Here is a 19,765-nt window from a genome sequence, read left to right as displayed (position 1 = left end):
TTCTATGTTCCCCCAAGTGACCCGATAAAAATGATACCTCACTTGTGTGGGTAGGCCTAGCGCCCAAGACAAGAAATGCCCCAAAACACAACATGGACACATCCCATTTTTTGACAGAAAACAGAGCTGTTTTTTGCAAAGTGCCTACCTGTAGATTTTGGCCTCTAGCTCAGCCGGGACCTAGGGAAACCTACCAACCCTGTGCATTTTTGAAAACTAGAGACCTAGGGGAATCCAAGATGGGGTGACTTGTGGGGCTCTGACCAGGTTCTGTTACCCAGAATCCTTTGCAAACCTCAAAATGTGGCTAAAAAAACAAATTTTCCTCACATTTCGGTGACAGAAAGTTCTGGAATCTGAGAGGAGACACAATTTTCCTTCCACCCAGCGTTCCCCCAAGTCTCTCGATAAAAATGATATCTCACTTGTGTGGGTAGGCCTAGCGCCCGCGACAGGAAATGCCTCAAAACACAATGTGGACACATCCCATTTTTTGACAGAAAACAGAGCTGTTTTTTGCAAAGTGCCTACCTGTAGATTTTGGCCTCTAGCTCAGCTGGGACCTAGGGAAACCTACCAACCCTGTGCAATTTTGAAAACTAGAGACCTATGGGAATCCAAGATGGGGTGACTTGTGGGGCTCTGACCAGGTTCTGTTATCCAGAATCCTTTGCAAACCTCAAAATGTGGCTAAAAAAACACATTTTCCTCACATTTCGGTAACAGAAAGTTTTGGAATCTGAGAGGAGCCACAATTTTCCTTCCACCCAGCGTTCCCCCAAGTCTCCCGATAAAAATGATACCTCACTTGTGTGGGTAGGCCTAGCGCCCGCGACAGGAAATGCCCCAAAACACAACATGGACACTTCCCATTTTTTGACAGAAAACAGAGCTGTTTTTTGCAAAGTGCCTACCTGTAGATTTTGGCCTCTAGCTCAGCCGGCACATAGGGAAACCTACCAAACCTGTGCATTTTTTAAAAATAGAGACCTAGGGGAATCCAAGATGGGGTGACTTGTGGGGCTCTGACCAGGTTCTGTTACCCAGAATCCTTTGCAAACCTCAAAATGTGGCAAAAAAAAACACGTTTTCCTCACATTTCGGTGACAGAAAGTTCTGGAATCTGAGAGGAGCCACAAATTTCCTTCCACCCAACGTTCCCCCAAGTCTCTTGAAAAAAATGATACCTCACTTGTGTGGGAAGGCCTAGCGCCTGCGACAGGAAAGGCCCCAAAACACAACGTGGACACACCCCATTTTTTGACAGAAAACAGAGCTGTTTTTTGCAAAGTGCCTACCTGTAGATTTTGGCCTCTAGCTCAGCCTGCACCTAGGGAAACCTACCATACCTGTGCATTTTTTTAAACTAGAGACCTTGGGGAATCCAAGATGGGGTGACTTGTGGGGCTCTGACCAGGTCCTGTTACCCAGAATCCTTTGTAAACCTCAAAATGTGGCTAAAATAACAGGTTTTCCTCACATTTCGGTGACAGAAAGAGTTCTGGGATCTGAGAGGACCCACAAATTTCCTTCCACCCAGCGTTCCCCCAAGTCTCCCGATAAAAATAATACCTCACTTGTGTGGGTAGGCCCAGCGCCAGCGACAGGAAATGCCCGAAAACAACATAGACACATCCCATTTTTTGACAGAAAACAAAGCTGTTTTTTGCAAAGTGCCTACCTGTAGATTTTGGCCTCTAGCTCAGCCGGCACCTAGGGAAACCTACCAAACCTGTGCATTTTTTAAAACTAGAGACCTAGGGGAATCCAAGATGGGGTGACTTGTGGGGCTCTGACCAGGTTCTGTTACCCAGAATCCTTTGCAAACCTCAAAATGTGGCTAAAATAACACGTTTTCCTCACATTTCGGTGACAGAAAGTTCAGGGATCTGAGAGGAGCCACACATTTCCTTCCACCCAGCGTTCCCCCGAGTCTCCCGATAAAAATAATACCTCACTTGTGTGGGTAGGCCTAGCGGCAGCGACAGGAAATGCCCGAACACAACATAGACACATCCCATTTTTTGACAGAAAACAAAGCTGTTTTTTGCAAAGTGCCTACCTGTGGATTTTGGCCTCAAGCTCAGCCGGCACCTGGGGAAACCTAGCAAACCAGCGCATTTTTGAAAACTAGAAACCCAGGGGAATCCAAGATGGGGTGACTTGTGGGGCTCTGACCAGGTTCTGTTACCCAGAATCCTTTGCAAACATCAAAATTTGGCCAAAAAAACACTTTTTCCTCTCATTTCGGTGACAGAAAGTTCTGGAATCTGAGAGGAGCCACAAATTTCCTTCCACCCAGCATTCCCCCAAGTCTCCCGATAAAAATGGTACCTCACTTGGCCTGGTGCCCACGACAGGAATAGATCACACAACAGTCAATGTTGGTCCTTACATGAGGCAGCTGTTCACCTTGGGGTGATCCATTCCTGACGCAGACACTAGGTGTAGGCACTCAAGTGGGGTAGTGTTTTTATCAGGACAGGTGAGGAATCACTGGGTGGTAGGAATTTTGTGGATCCCAGCATATTCCTGTAGTTTGTGTGACAGAAATGCGAGAACAATTCAACATTTCAGCTTTGCAGAGTATTCTGGGTAAGAAAACTTTTGGGAATCCACACAAGTCACACCTCTGTGGACTCCCCCAAATGTCTAGTTTCCAGAAATGTTTGGGTTTAGTGTGTTTCTCTATATGGCCGCCAAACCCAGGACCAAAAACACAGGTGCCTGCCTTACAAAACCAGTTTGTTTTGCGATAGATAATTTTGATGTCTCCACAATACGATTTGGGCGGTGGAATTTGGGGCTGAACTAAATTGGGGAGCTCCCAAGAGAGCACTCTCTCTGCTTGCTGCCGCATTCACCTGCTCTCTGGGTTGGGGTAACCCACTATTACCCAGTTGCACAGACTGCTTCCAAAGGGACAGCAGGACTGTACTCATCACCTCCCTCATAATGTACTGGAAGAGGAGTTATCGAATGGGACTCCTCCGACTGAAAAATCACTCCCAGAGTCTGCGCCATTGTCCTATCCCTCAGATGCTGTCTCAGTATCTGATGTCTCAGTCTCTGATCCTATGTCAGAGCTGTCCTCTATAACCCAAGTGACGGCAGCAGTCATCCATCAAGATGCCATCTCTGCTATTGGCTAAACTGTTGCTCTAAAACACTAGCCTACGTAGACAGTCACAAAATCGATGGTGTGTGTGAGATACGTGCAACAGTAGAGGCCACCTTACCTGCGCTTCTTCCCTCAATCAGCACGTTCTTTCAAGACACTCAAAAAACACCTTGTCATATACCATTCGTCACATTCTTTTAGCACCTCCTGCGCCCAGTCCAACAATCATTATTGGTGCTCCCACTCCCTCTTCCTCGGATTCCCTCATTACCACCCAGCAAAAGTGCCCTTCATCTCTCCATAGCCGCCCTTCACCCCGCACATACATTTCATTTGTATTATAGCGCAGGTAATGGCTGACTTTACTAATGTACTCAGCTATTTACATAAAATACAAATTTGCTCTTTGCAGTAGGCATATAAACCTTCTGCGCTTCTTTATGGCACTAAAACTGCCACTAGACAAGTCTGACCCTATTGTAGCAGAAACATAATCACAATACTTACTTGACTTTTTCATTGCTGCCTAAAAGCTACAGTTGAAAAGCGTCAGTTGAAGTATGTGCATTGCTTTGAAGATGCAAGCTCTATATATATATCTATCTACATAGATATATCTATAGATAGATCTATATATATATATATATACATATATCTATAGCTCTATCTATAGATATATCCATGTAGATAGATATATCTACATAGATATATCTATATAGATCTATATATATATATATATATATATATATATATATATATATATATATATATATATTTTTTGTATGGTTTCCTTGGGGGCCAAAATGGCCCCCAGGGAAACCCTACAACAACTAAAAAAATATATTGCCCCCACAGGGGGTCGCCCTGCCCACGGGCTACTCCCTGTTCATTTATTTTCTTTTTGTTTAAAAAAAAAAAAGAATTTAGCCCCTGGGGGGGGGGGCGTGCGATCGCGCCCCCCCCCCCCCCCCAGGGGGCACCTACCTTTTTTTTAAAAAAAGATATGCCCCCGGGGGGGGGGGGCCCGGCCCGTTTTCCGAGGGGGCCGCCCCCCCTAAGTGAAATTCCTGGCGTCTAGTGGTGTTTGCTGGCCCCCGATCGCAGCTGTGCTGCGAACGGGGGCCAGGAAACACTTTCAGAAGGCCTCGTAAGAAAGCCCCTTTCTTACGAGGCCTTCCTGAAGATATATATATATATGTTTTTTTTTAGTTGTTGTATGGTTTCCTTGGGGGCCAAAATGGCCGACCCCCCCAAGTGAAATCCCTGGCATCTAGTGGTGTTTCCTGGCCCCCGATCGCAGCTGTGCTGCGAACGGGGGCCAGGAAACACTTTCAGAAGGCCTCGTAAGAAAGGGGAGACTCTCCCCTTTCTTACGAGGCCTTCCTGAAAGCTTCGGAAGAGCTTCCGTGTCTCCCAGGGACAAAAAAGAAAAAAAAGAAAATCCTCGGGTGCAACGCACCCGAGGATTTATTAACTCCCTCCCTGGTGTCGGCCACTGGTCGTGACCCGCACCAGGGAGGTAGTGTGGGCGTCGGCCAGTGGCCGACGCCCGCACTAAAGTGGTTAATAACAGTTACATAAACTGTACTATCACATAAAATTAATATATATCGACTAAAACAATTCAAAATATTTAGAAAAAGATATTTCTAACCACTATAATGCTGAAAAAGTTGTAAAAACATCAATATTATTTACAACTGTATTACATACCTCAAAAAAACCAAGGGCCAGATATAAGACCAGTTTCTTTTGTGACTTGCAGATGGCCAATTTTAGTGACTCACAATTTGGAAATCACAAAATGAAATACACTAATGTGTCAAAGAGACATTTAGGCCCTCATAACAAAGCACCAGTAATACCGCCAACAGGCCGGTGGAAAGAAAAATGGAATTAAGAACACAGCAGAAACCACCAACACATACAGTCACTTTAACACTCCGACTGCCACGGCGGGAGCAACAAGCACCAGGTTGGTAACCGCCAACAGCCAGGCGGAAGACAATGTACTGCCCACAACATGACAACAAGCCAATCCACCATCTTTTCCGGGGCAGTACCAACGCCATGAAAAGCACGGCGGAAACAGTACACAGAAGGGAAACGACTCACCTCTCGACACTCAATGAAGAACCACAACGCCATGGAGCAGGAGCTGCAGATTTTCCCCATGCTGGTATACCTCCTCTTACACCAAGAACACGAACGCCAGTGAAGACGACCACGGTAAGTACCGCACCTAGCACACAAGCGAGGGGGGAGGAAAAAGAGAGTGACACACACACGCAACACCCCCACCCCACCCCCAACACCATACAACAGATGCAACAACATTACATATACACCACGTACCCCTCAGGAATATCGCAAGGACAAAAGGAATTGATTAAATTGAGTGTAATATTACAAATTTAGATAAATACATTCTCAAAGCAATAAACAGTATGTACAATATATACAAATGGAGGGACAATGCCCACTCCAAAATGTCTGTGGACCACGGGCCATGACACATAGGCCAAGGCCACACTTGCCTCCTGCCTCATTACGGAGAGAACACTGCAGGGGTATCAGGGCAAAACAAACACAGGCACCTCAGGGGGACGGGGAATGGGGCAGCATCTCAGCCGGAAGATGGTACAACGCCACTGCTCCTGGAGGGGGCTATATGCCCTCTGCGATGTCCCGGGGAGTGCAAGGCCACAGTCTCTAAAGTGGGTGGTTTGCCCACTGCTTGGTCCTGGGGAGTGCAAAACCACAGCCTGTCAAGTGGGTAGTTTGCCCACTGCTTGGTCCTGGGGAGTGCAAGGCCACAGTCTCTCAAGTGGGTGGTTTGCCCACTGCTTGGTCCTGGGGAGTGCAAAGCCACAGTCTCTAGTGGGTGATTTGCCCACTGGTTCTGGAGGGGGCCTTGTGCCCAGTGTGCTTCATCCTGGCAAGGAGGGGGTGAGTGGATGCCTTCTTCCACTGGTACTGGAGGGGCCTTGTGACCAGTGTGCTTCATCCACGCAAGGAGGAGGTGAGCGGATGCCTTCTTCCGCTGACTCTGGAGGGGGCCTTGTGCCCCGTGTGTTTCATCCTGGCAAGGAGGGGGTGAGTGGAGGCCTTCTTCCACTGGTTCTGGAGGGGGCCTTGTGCTCAGTGTGCTTCATCCAGGCTAGGAGGTGGTGAGTGGATGCCTTCTTCCACTGGTTCTGGAGGGGGCCTTGTGCCCAGTGTGCTTCATCCAGGCAAGGAGGGGGTGAGTGGATGCCTTCTTCCAATGGTTGTGGAGGGCGCCTTGTGCCCAGTGTGCTTCATCCTGGATGGTGCAAGGTCACAGTCTCTCACCTGGGTGTCACACCTACAGGTGTGCAGGGGCCAGGACGCACTATATCCCATGTACTCACGACTACACACTGCTCGCTGGCGGTGATGGCTGCTCAGTGGTGGGGGAGGCTCCAGCCTTTCCCCTGCAGCCTTGGACAGCTGCCCACTGGGGCTGCTGCTCCTGGCAGTGATGCTGCTGGTGGTGTAGGTGGCGGTTCTGGCAGCGGTGCAAGTGGCTGTGCTGTCAGTGGTGGGGGGAGGCTCAAGCCCTTCCCCTGCAGCCTCGGACAGCTGAAGTGCCATGGCTGGTGTTGTTTGCCCAGATGCCTTTCCAGCCCCAGGCACCAGATCCATCCTGCCTGCGGCGTCAGTTCCTTTCACATTGGCCTTGGCAGCTGTGGTCCTCTTCCTGCCCTTGGCAGATGGTGGTGCCTCCTTACTTCTGCCAGCTGGTGTTCCCTTCCTCCCTCTGCTGGCTGGTGGTGCCTCCTTCCCCTTGCTGGCTGGTGGTGCCTCCTTCCCCTTGCTGGCTGGTGTCCCCTACTTGCCATTCCTAGCTGGCGGCCCATTCTTGCCCTTGGCAGGTGGTGCAGGCACACTGGCTGTGCTGACAGGTGCCTCCTTGGAGCCTCTCACACCTGCAGTAGCTGCAGAAACTATAGTGGCCGTGGACTGGGTGGCTGAGATGTTGGGCTGGGTTCTGGCCAACCTGGCCCAAAGTGAAGGACGGGGGGAAGGGGTAGGGAATAGGTCAAGGGTGGTGAGGAAAAGCTTCTTAGGGACACTGGGGTGGGAAGAGGGTGAAGGTTTGGGAGTGGAGGAAGAGGTAGTGGTTGTAGGAGGTGTCTCTCTGCTGTGTTTGGATGGAAGCTCCATGGGCTGGATGCTGTTGTGAGGTGAATGGCTGTTGGGTGTCTGAGTGCTTGTGTTTGTGTACTTTGGGAGGAGGGGGCAGCAACACAGTGGGAGAGGACAGAGGGGACCTGTGCATGGATGTGGGGGTGGTGACTGCCAGTGAGGGGCATGTTGTGATAGGTGTGCTGGTGATGGAGGTATTGGATGAGGATATAGTGCATGCAGGTGTGAGTGGATACACTACTGGTAGGGAGGTGGACGACACGGAGGAGGGGGACACAGTGGGGACAGTGGATGTTGTTGTGTCTGCATCTGGATGGTGCTTGTGTGAGTGCCTGTGTAATGAAGTGTGGTGCTTGTGTTTGCCTGAGCCACTTCTGTGTGTTGATTTGGGTGCATGCAGGTCTGAAGGTGAGCCTGGGATAGGCTGGGGTTGAGGGGATTTGGACTGGGTAGAGGAAGTTGGAGGGGGGAGGCTGGAGACAGAGACAATGGCTGCCATCAGTGAGTTGGCCCGAGCCTGGAATGCTCTCTGTTGGGCCACCACGCCAGAGTGAATGCCCTCCAGGTATGCATTGGTTTGTTGCAAATGCCCTGCTAGACCCTGGATGGCATTCAGTATGGTTGACTGCCCAACAGAGAGGGATCTCAGGAGGTCAATAGCCTCCTCACTGAGGGCAGCAGGGCTGACTGGGGCAGGGCCTGAGGTGCCTGGGGCGAAGGAGATGCCCACCCTCCTGGGTAAGCAGGCATGGGAAACTTGCTGAGGGGCTGCTGGGAGGGCAGTGCTGGTACAGGGGTGGTGGCTGTACCTGTAGTTGAGGTGGGCACAGAGGTGTCCGCCAGCGAGCTTTCATCAGAGGAGGTGTCACTGACGGTACTGTCCCCTCCTGTCTCCGTCATGGTGCTCCCCTCGCCCTCCGTCCCACTGGTGCCCTCACCATCAGTGGATTGGCCTCCAGGCCCATGTGGGATGCAGCTTCCTCCGTCACTGGTGCCTCTGCTCCTCCACCAGATGATGCTGATGCACAGAATGACAGGGTGACAAAACAAAAAGGGGGTGGAAGAGACAGAGGATACACTTGGTCAATGCCACCAACAACACTTCCGTTGGCATACACAACTCACAGGGAACAGCCCTATGCACTAGGCCATGCACTACCAGTTACAGTGCTAGTCACCAGGCAATGCAGTACAATGCCTAATGCCATTAGATGCACACCTGAAAATCACAGGACCCAGCCCAGTAGTAGATGCCCACTAACATTATTGGGGTTGGAGTGCATCTGAGCTTGCCCACCATGGAACCAACCCTGCCATTCTCGCTCTGGCCTAGGGGCACCCCCAGCCCACATCCTCCACCCAGGTAACAACTTAACGAGCGCAAAGTCATGATTCTGAATATGTACTCACTCCCTTGTGGCTGCTGTGATGCCTTCAGGCACCCATCCAACTCCGGGTAGGGTACCACCAGGATGCGGAACATCAGGGGGGTCAGGGTATGACAGGCACCCCTTCCTCGTTGGGAGGCCAGCCCCAGTTGGGCCTCCACCGTCTTCCTTTCCCAGCGTCGCAGGTCCTCCCACCGTTTGCAGCAGTGGGTGCTCAGCCTGTCAAAGACCCCCAGGTTCTGCACCTCCTTGGCGATGGCACGCCAAATACCCTTTTTCTGATGGGCGCTGACCTGCAGAAAAAGATACAGCAGAAAAGGTATTATTCATACCGTCCGGACTGTTATACTCATGGCCTAACATATCCCTCTCGTCTCTTATGCACATACATTGACCACCAAACATGCAGCACTCTGCCCAGGACCCCTCAGCACCCCCTGCATGAGGCTTACACACGCAGCACTCCATACATTCATGCCCCACGCATCATGCTCACAGTGTACTCACCTGTTGGTCTGGAGGACCATAAAGTAAACGGTACTGGGTCTCTCCAACTCCTCCGCAGTGAAGGCTGGGGCCCTTTCCCCAGACACTCGAGCCATGGTCGCTTCAAGACACAGGTCACAGCAGCACTTGCAGTGTAGGTCTTCTCCTGTTGAAAGTCAGGTAGCAAGTGAGTAAACAGATAGAAAATGGCGGTCACGTCTGTGGTTGGTGGGTACCGTCACCACCGGCGTACATCACTATTGGCTCCGGGAACCCCTAGGCCCCAATGATAACCAATGTGGTTGTCGACCGCCTCCCGCAAAGACACACAACACCAGCAGAATTACCTCATTTCCACTTGTCCCTCCACACAGGTCAGGCGGCTGCCCTTTCAGGGGGGCACAGGCCATAGCAACTAACTGCGTCACATCAGACATAGGCACATAAATGGACCTACATGTTCACATACTGTTTCTGTAAACAAAGAAAAGCATATTAATCTGAGTATATGTTTGAATATGACCATCTGCTCACCGTTTTTCACCCTAGAGTTGAACCGCTGAGGATCAATAGGAGATGGAGACATACCCCTGTGTACAGACCCCTGATGGACCTGGCGACAATGGAGGACAGGCACATTATCCTAAGCTACAGACTTGATAGGGCCACAATCCAAAATCTGTGTGCCCAATTGGAAGCAGACCTGATATCAACTTTCCGCCACCCCACAGGTATACCCCCTCTAGTGCAAGTCCTGTCAGTGCTCCATTTCTTTGCAAGTGGTTCCTTCCAAGCGACAGTGGCCATGGCATCAGGGATGTCACAGCCTTTGTTCTCATACATACTGACCAGAGTGTTGTCTGCCCTGCTGAAACACATGCACATCTACATCGTATTCCCCCAGGTGGAGGATTTGGCCACAGTGAAGGCTGACCGCTATGCAATGGGACATATCCCAAACATCATTGGCACTATTGATGGAACACATATTGGCTTTGTCCCACCCCGGAGAAATGAACAGGTGTTCAGAAATCGAAAAAGCTTTCACTCTCTGAATGTGCAGATGGTGTGTTTGGCAGACCAGTACATCTCCCATGTCAATGCAAAGTATCCTGGCTCTGTGCATGATACCTTTATCTTGAGGAATAGCAGCATCCCATATGTGATGTCTCAACTCCAGAGGCACAGGGTTGTGACTATTGGGGAACCCATGATCCACACACAGTTGATGTAAGTATATGGGTGTGGGGTTTGGACCTAAGAGTGAGTGTCTGGCTAACAGGTATCCCTTGATATTTACAGGTGACACTGGTTACCCCAGCCTTTCATGGCTACTGACCCCAGTGAGGAATGCCAGGACAAGGGCAGAGGAACGTAACAATGAGGCACATGGGTGAACAAGGAGTATCATTGAGAGCACCTTTGGCCTCCTGAAGGCCAGATTCTGGTGCCTCCATCTGACAGGTGGATCCTTGTACTACTCACCCAAGTAGGTGTGCCAGATCATCATTGCATGTTGCACAACCTGGCCCTGAGACGCAAGGTGCCTTTTCTGCAGGAGGATGAGGCTGGAGATGGTCGTTTGGTAGCAGTGGCGTCTGTGGACAGTGATGAAGAGGAGGCAGAGTAAGAGGATGTGGACGACAGAACTACTATAATTCAACAGTACTTCCAGTGACACATAGGTAAGACGCTGTAACTTCACCTTCCATTGCAGTTTTGTGCTGGACATTTTACATGGCAGCCTGATTTTCCTATTTCTATGGCTACTTACTGTACCCTTTGGCATCTTTATTTTCAGATATCTGTGCCCCACTCTGGCTCCTGGTGTGTTTACTGCTGCCCACTACAGGCCATACCTCTGTATATATAACTGTACATTTGAATTGCAATGTTTACAGCTTGTTAAAATAATAAATATTTCAATCAATTGACAGACTCCATACTTTATTCATTCCAAGAGTGTTTATTTCTGTGATAATAAGTGTAGGGAGTATTGCAATGGGCTGGGTTGATGGTGGAGGAATGTCCAAGATAGAGTAGTCTATTTGTATCCCAGATACATTGTCCAAGGGGGCATAGGAAGTGGAGCAATGGTAGTTCAAGGTGGACAGGGTGACAGAGTGGGACACAGGGTGACATTCAGGGGAGTCTTATTTCCTGGCTGGGGTCTTGGCAATGTTCTATGGCTTCTGCCTAGATCACAGGGACCTTTTGCGTGGTGGTTCTCCTTCTGCAGGGGCTGGGATGCTAGTAGCCTGTTGTTCCTGTGGCGGGCCTCCTGCCACTAGCGTCAGCAGAGGTGGAGAGCTGTTCAACGGTGTGGCTAGTGTCAGGGGCCCGTTGGTGTGCCACTGCCTCCCTCGTGGTGTTGGCCATGACTGCCAGAACCCCTGCAATGGTGACGAGGGTGGTGTTGATGTCTCTCAGGTCCTCCCTGATCCCCGGGTACTGTCCCTCTTGCAGCCGCTGGGACTCCTGCAGCTTGGCCAGTATCTGGCCCATGTTCTCCTGGGAGTGGTGGTATGCTCCCAGGATGTTGGTGAGTGCCTTGTGGAGAGTCGGTTCCCTGGGCCAGTCCTCCCCGTGTCACACAGCAGTCCTCCCAGCTTACCAGTTGTCCTGTGCCTCTGTCCCCTGAACCGTGTCCCCACTGCCACTGACCCCAGGTCCCTGATCGTCCTGTGTTGGTGGGGTTGCCGGGGGTCCCTGTAGTGGTGGACACACTGCTGATTGACGTGTCCTGGGGACAGAGGGATGGGCCCGCTGGGTGGGTGCTGTGGTGGTGTTTCCTGAGGGGAGAGGCTCTGTGGTGGCTTGGGAATGTGGCTGGGTCACCGACTGTCCAGAGGTCCCTGATGGGCCAGGTTGGACATCATTGTGGGCCTCTTCTGTGAGGGGACTGGATGTTGCTGGCACCGCCTCTCTGGTGACATTGTGTGGGGGTCCTTTGGGGATGTAAATGCAGTGCTATTGTTTCTGCATGTGACATCTTGTGCATGGGTATGTTTCCACCTATGGTTGTTATTACCAAGGCAGCTTTGGCTTGTGTGAGTTGTGATTTGGTTGGTTAAGTGATTGTCACTAGTGTGCATGCTGTGATGATGGCTGTCCATGCAGGTCTGTGATGGGGGTCATGCATTGGTGTAGCATGCAGGGCTTGGTATTGGGATGGGTGGGTTGTGATGGTTGGATATATGTGAGGTGGTGGTGTGACGGGGGTGAGGGTAGGGGTAGGAATTTGGGATGGCATGCAGGTAGGGGGGGATAAAGTAGTAAAGAATATACTTACCAGAGTCCAGTCCTCCTGCTACTCCTGCCAGGCCCTCAGGATGCATGGTTGCCAAGACTTGCTCCTCCCATGTTGTTAGTTGTGGGGGAGGAGGTAGGGGTCCACCGCCAGTACTCTGTACAGCGATCTAGTGTCTTGCTACCACGGAACGCACCTTCCCCTGTAGGTCGTTCCACCTCTTCCTGATGTCAACCCTTGTTCTTGGGTGCTGTCCCACGGCTTTGACCCTTTCCACGACTCTCCGCCATAGCTCCATCTTCCTAGCAATGGACGTCTGCTGCACCTGTGATCTGAATAGCGGTGGCTCTACCAGATGATTTCCTCCACCATGACCCTTAGCTCCTCCTCTGAGAACCTGGGGTGTCTTTGTGGTGCCTTTGGTGTAGTGTGAGTGGTGTGTGTGAGGGTGTGTGGGATAATGTGTTGAGGTGTGTGCTGTGAGGTGCGTGGATGGTATATGGGGGATGGGGTTTTGTGACTCTGATTCAGTGGGTGTTCCTGGCTTGTCTCTCTCTCAGTTGTCAATCTTTTTTTTTGCAAAGGGTTGTGGGTAGTGTGCGTATGTGTTTTATATTGGTGTGGGTGTGTGGGTGTGGTGTGTGTATGTGTGTCAGGTGTGTGTATTTTGAATTGTCCAATGTGGTGTTGTTTTGCATGTGTGTGTGTATTTTGAGCGCAGCAGTCTGTACCTCCAATGGTTTACCACAGTAGAATGTCCGCCACGGTGATTTGTGGGTCATAATGCTGGCCGTATTTCTGTAGGCGTAACGGTGTGGGTTTTGGTACCACATTTTATCACTGACCTTTGGGCTGGCTGACTTGTGTGTGTGTCTGTACAGTGGCAGATTTCTAGGTGTGGGTCATAATACGCGTAGCAGTATACTGCCGCGGTCGTGGTATGTTAGTGGCAGCCAGCACGGAGGTAAGCAGCACTTACCGCCAATGTCATAATGAGGGCCTTTGTGTTTCCCATTGGAGTCTGAATTGACCTGCCTCATCAATATTCATGAGGCAGGTTACAATTTGCGACCCATTTGGCATGGGTAACAACACAGGGATGAGGGCCTGCTGGGGACAGAAGACCACCATGTCTTGTTTTGCTTTTAAATAAAGCAACTTTTTTTTTAAATGTCACCCATTTTCCTTTAAGGAAAACAGGATGCATTTCAAAAAGAAAAATGAAACATTTCTGTTTCAGTTTTTGAAGGGTAGGCAGTGGTCCTGGGATCACTGCCTGCTCTTAAAAAACATTTTTGCTACTATTCACAAAGTGAATTGTAACTGACTTACGACCCACTTGAAGTAGGCGCTAAGCTGTGATTCTTTTAAGACCACATTCTGATCACTGAACAATCATATATCCCCCTGCAACACACCATTGGCAGTCTCTTCCTATTAATGACTTGCACACCTTATTTTTCAAGTTAATAATAGGTTACTGGCTCGAAAAACAGGGTTTGTACATGCCAGAGCACATTGAGCAATTGCAAATAGGCTGAATCTCTGTTTGCGGCTGCTAAAAATGGTCGTACATCTTGCCCTACATTGTTGTCAACAATATTTCTGCATCACAACATTTGCGTATCACAATATTTAATTTCTGATAGCTCTACCTCCCGATATTTTTTTAATGATATTTTGTCCAAACATGGAATATTCAGAGCTAGGCAAATCCTCAATGACAGTCAGTGCTAGCAACAACAGATTAGTTTGCTCCAATGTTCGCATCCATCAGGAGCGTGCTCTTCTTGGTTCTGTGCAAAGTGACTAGGTTGGTAAAGTTAGAGTTTGTGGCAATAGAAAATCCTCTAATTTCTGGAGGAAGAGCTAAATATGTTCGAAACCCTACCGGCTGAAAGTCTTTTAACATATGGACATTAGGGAGGAGCAAACCCAGGCAGTGGATTTTCCCTCAGGATTGGCTTTTTCTTTCAGAAACCTGACGTTTCATTTCTAGCCAGCTCTAACCCAAGAAATAATTGCCCAGTCGGTTGAACTTCCTGCATTATACAAATAGTATGATGGACATAATTTAACCAGGGGATTCTCCGGTATATTCAGCATTCCTCTACAAGGGTTGTTTTTTATTTTCCTCTCTAAATCATGTAAAACTCCAATCTGATTTTTTTTTTCCAGAGCAGAGTATTGTAAATGTTAGATTCTCCAAGGGAAAAGCAAAAATGTTCACAGCAACCTCCAAAGATCCTCCACACTTCATTATGCACCAAGAAAATGTCATACCACAACTTCACTCAGCTGGTGAATACAGTGTAGTTTGTCCCACTTGACTATTTTCACTTTGATCAATAGACTTGGGTCCTGTTGTATCAAACAACTGCAAATTGCAGTGCAGTTGCAAGCTCAGTTAGTGGTGCAGAAACAGCTCTCAGCCAGGTACGAAATCCCCAAAAATGCAAAACAGCACAAAATAACAAATAATTATAGATGCTGCAAAATGTGACTGTAAATTGTGACTACGTTATTACAATCAGTGAATTGTAAACATGCACAGACCAGTTGTAATTTGTGATTAGTCACAGAAAAAAAACCGAATTGCACTTCCAAATTACCAAAAAGTGAAAACAGTGTTATCTATGTGTAAGTTACAAAAGTGTACCCAAAAAACAAAACAAACGTTAAAAATGGCATCCCTCTAAGTCATGGTGAGGAGGATCTGCATACTTCTATCTCATAAAAATAGAAAGAGGAGAAGGGAGAGCATTTTCAGACAGAATTAAAAGCTGTGGCCTTACAAAGACGGAGGCCTGTGCCAGGTAGAGGTTTAGAAGGTAAGTCATCCTATGCCTCACGGATAATTTACTGTCTGGGCTAGGCAGACACACACAGTGGAGCTTGGTCATTCCCACACATGCAAAGGTCCAGTGTTCACTATACCTTCCAGCAACAGAAATCATGGCATAATAGCAGCGGCAGCTGTCATCTCCCAGAGTACCTCATCTAGGGAACAGTGGAAATCTGTGGATACTTCGTTACCCGTATTTCATGGCCACATATCTTTGCCAGGTGCTCTATGTGAACTGTAGGGTCCAAACGTAAATATCAACAGGATAGCTTAATTCTTACACTACGTAACAATAATGGATGGGAGACTCATCTTAATTTGCTCACACTCTGAATACGAGTATTCTGTACAGGAAAGGAAATTGCCAACACATCCTCAACGTACTATGGATACCCAATGCAGAGTGTCATAAGCAGTGGTCCCGAGAACTATTGTCAACTCTCAAACATTTGTTTTAAATAGTAAACACACCAGCAGCCTGATGGACATGTTGCTGCCAGGTTAGCCTACCGGTACTGAAAATAAAAAAAATAAAAAGTGAGTCTGTCATCCTGGGTGAACAATCCAAGGGTGTCAGGGTCATTTTATTTCTTTTAAGCAAACTCCTGCTTTGAGATTTTTTTTTGCAGCTGCATGAAACATGGCATCTGCTGGGCAAAGTTTGGATGCCATTAGAGAAACCATTGTGGTGGTGGCTTCTGTACAGGAGCCGCCATGCAGTTACTTCGGGCCTAAATACGATCTTGGCGGATTGAATACTCTGTTACAATTGTGAAAATGTATTCCGTCCACCGTATTACGATTTCCATAGCACATAATAGGATTGTAATATGGTGGACAGGATATCCGTCACGTTTGTGAAGGAGTATCCCTGTTCTCCAAGATCATAATCAGGCCCTTTGTCTAACTGGGCAGCGGAAGTCATTACCACTGCTCTTCTGGTGGATGGCGGATTGCCCATCCCACTCTAAATCAGCCCCTAAATCTACACTTACATGACAACATAAACCTTAGGGTACAGATTTAATTATTTTTGAAAGTGGGCTTTAAATGTGTAAATGTGACAAAGATGTTCTTTTACCCATTTACATTGCACTTGTAACTCCAGGAAAACTTCGTTAAATTTGTATGTGGGGGCTTCCTTACTATCCTCAGACTGGAAATTCACCTACTACGGAGTTTGACAGAAGCAAATTGCATATATTTTCTTGGTACCAATCTACTTGCAAAAAGTTAGTGGATACCCAAATAGCTTTGTGTTTGTAGGTGTTTACTTTGTGGGACTTTATCAGCTTTTAAATGCAGTTCCATCTGGGAACACCCAAAATCCATCTCCTGCCTGTAAACTTACAAATCTACCCATAACTCAGGTAACATTTCACCAGTCCTGATCAGACTGATATTTCTCTTTTATTCATTTCTTATTTTACACACACCTAAGTTTAGCATGGGTGCCTTATATTTTCTGTAAATAAGTTTCTCCAATTAATTCTCCAGCTTATAGTATTTCACAGAAGGAGGCTATTAAATCACTAATATTGCTTTTTAGGACTTTAAGCCTGTTTTTCCTCTTTTCTTAAATCTCATCTGAGCCATTTTATCTCTATCCATTACGGGCGGGATCTGTGACGAGAACTGCTTATCTTCTTTATAATGTAGTTTCTGTCCCTCTCTTTGAAAGAGGTTTAACTATTCTATTTTTGATGCGCATGCCACCTATTTTCAGGCCAAATTTTCTTTCTCTATTCAGATCAACCTGCTTTTGATGCAGTGGACTTCTGCTCACCAGAGACAGTGGACAAAAATTAATTTTTTTGTGAGTGCAAAGTGCACCATGTGCGAAGCTATGGCTTTCCTTTAAGGTATTTTACCATTATGATTGGACTGAGACCTAAATTTGGCACAGATTTTAACTGCTAGATCAATGTCTGAAAAAATGTGATAGTGCTTTACTAAAAAATAACACACGTCGACACAATAAAATGTTTAACCAGTTTAGTAATCGGATATCTTTTATAAGGGTTGCTTCATCCACTTCTGCAATGCACCTTTAGCATTGTGAATCTTACCTCTGTTATTCTTATTCATTACATATTTTATTTACTTGTAGTAAACATGCAGCTTACCGATTTTTTCTTCTTGGTGCACGTGGGTTTTTTGCAGCTTGAGTAGTAGTTGAGGGCGGCGTACTCCATCAGAGCAGCAAACACAAACAAGAAGCACACTGTCACAAACAGATCCATTGCCGTCACGTAGGACACTCGTGGCAAAGAATTCCGTGCAATGGTGCTCAGTGTTGTCATCGTCAACACTGTGGTGATACCTAGGCAAAAAATGCATTTTATTCAGCAGTGATTAGACAACATAAAGCATCTCATTTATGTCCTGGTTTAAATATTTGGATCGCTGACATCGCTCAACAGTTTAGTAAGTGAGAGTGTGTCTGTGTGGGTGTGTGTGCGTATGCTAATGTGAGTCTGTGATTATGCGTAATTGTGTGTGTTGGTCACTACCCTCTGAAATTTCTTCTACCTTTCTACTAAAATATTGAGAAGCTCCATCTTTTGGTGAAAATCTGCCTATCTGTATAATGCTAAGGCCCTCATTACGAATGACATAGTAATCCTTTTAAATTCAGCCTCTCGAAATTATCAATACCAGTGATACCAGTAGGTTACTCCAGAGTTATTGGGTGGACCATAAGTGGGATCCTATAGGGCACCTAAAAAATGAAGAATTTCCCAGAAATCTTTCATTCTGGGTCCGATTGCCCTAGTAATTCCTAATCCTCCTGGATTTTCACACAGTGATTTTGACTGCTTATTGAAGTCAAAATGTCAGTGTGACATTGATACTGTGGATTTCATAATTCCTCATACCAACTTCTGTTTCTAGCCTAATCATCATTTGGAGACTCCTGTGTTGGAGGCCTTAGTGTAAAATATTTTTTAATGGAACGACAGACACACATCTGTGGATATCTGCCCTTCAATCCCTAATCACACGGAATTACTTAGCGCTCATTATGACTTTGGCAGTAGGAAAACTCCGACAGCCAAAGTTGCAGGGAGGAGGCAGGCGTCATACTAGCTGCCTCCTCCCCAGTCATATTACGATGTTCCCGCTAGTTAAACCAGTGAGAACAGTGCTACGGTATTGGCCTCAGCTCCCGAGGCCAATACCGTAGCACACCTGCACCCTACGAATGCACACTGTCAGCAAGGCAGACAGTGAGCATTCAGATGGTTCTAGCAAGTGGGCACCCTGCGGCCCCCTGAGCTGTGTTTCTGACCAGCCTTTCCATGGCAGGGTACTCACCATGGAAAGGCTGGCAGAAACAGGAGGCGTGATCAGCACAGTGGTGCTGAGTTCAGCGCCCCCATGGTCGATCACGTGTCAGCCCGCCGTCGGCCCGTCGAGAACCATGTTCACAGTGGGTAGGGTGATCCCATGGCAGTCCGATTGCCAGAATCGTAATGTGGCAGTCAGACCACCTGGAGTGCGGCGGTCCGACCGTCACTGCCAGTCTGGCAGTCCTTGGACCACCAGACTCGTAATCAGGCCCTTAGTGAGTGTTCAGAGGAGAGGGGAGGAAAGAAAAAGGTGCACAAAACTGACAAATTAATCTGTCACAGAACATCAAAGTATGCTTTTTCAAGTAATTTTTTTGCATAATCTCATCTTCTATATAATCAGATTTTCTTTGTACTATATAAAATATATGAGCCCTATTCCAAAGGAAATTGGGGTTGAAATGTAAGTTTTAGTTTATGAGCAAATTAACTTTTACTTACACATGCCAGGAATCATAAAGGGATTCCTAACAGGTGTAAATCATCTATCACAACCATATCTATGGAGCACCGCACACTCATAAATCCAATTCAAAGGGTGGGAAAATTGGAGTTCTAAGATGTAGTTAGCCCTGAAAGTTTGTATACACCAAAAAACATGGACATTTTTAAGCAGTCATAAACATCTCTCATTCCCCTTTCCTCTGGCAAGGGTTGTGTATAACCTCCAGCAGAGGAATGACGTAAATCCTTTTCAAAGATGGAGATCAGTCTGCATCACCTCCAGATTTGCAGGGTGGGGGGTTTGAGGAAATGGTTTCCCCATGTGGAAAAATATTTATCATGTGGAAAAAATATTTGTGTAGACAAGGGATACTTTGTCCACTGTGAACAGCTCACTACTATGGAAACCTATGTACATTGGGAATAGGATCCCAATAGGAATTTCACATGGCGTTCCGAAAAATACATATGTAAATCTGCACCTACACAGTTTTAAGTGTCTAGTCTTGTGAATGTCTGTGAATCACAGAAGTTAATCTGCACTGACCAATTTGAATAAATATGTGAGTGCTTGTTCACTACTTTCTTTGTGAATTGAGTGCAGTCTGATTCACAAACATTTTGGACACTTCTGTGAAACTTACATGTGAATGAAACTGACATGCACGTGTGGAATTCTAAGATTCTGACTTGTACAACGTGGACCAA

At 47.5% G+C, this 19,765-nt stretch overlaps 1 protein-coding gene across 1 annotated transcript in view; it reads right to left on the bottom strand.

Moving 5' to 3' along the window:
- The window catches only part of LOC138249990 (gamma-aminobutyric acid receptor subunit gamma-3), a 1,617,745-nt gene that overhangs the window by 35,230 nt on the left and 1,562,750 nt on the right, over positions 1–19,765 (bottom strand). Inside the window, exon 5 of the mRNA XM_069204280.1 lies at positions 17,387–17,583. Coding sequence (XP_069060381.1) covers positions 17,387–17,583 — 197 coding nt within the window. The remainder of the gene's footprint in view (positions 1–17,386; positions 17,584–19,765) is intronic.

Source organism: Pleurodeles waltl, chromosome 8 (assembly GCF_031143425.1).
Source record: "Pleurodeles waltl isolate 20211129_DDA chromosome 8, aPleWal1.hap1.20221129, whole genome shotgun sequence".
NCBI lineage: Eukaryota > Metazoa > Chordata > Amphibia > Caudata > Salamandridae > Pleurodeles > Pleurodeles waltl.
This window is presented reverse-complemented; position numbering and strand designations above follow the sequence as displayed.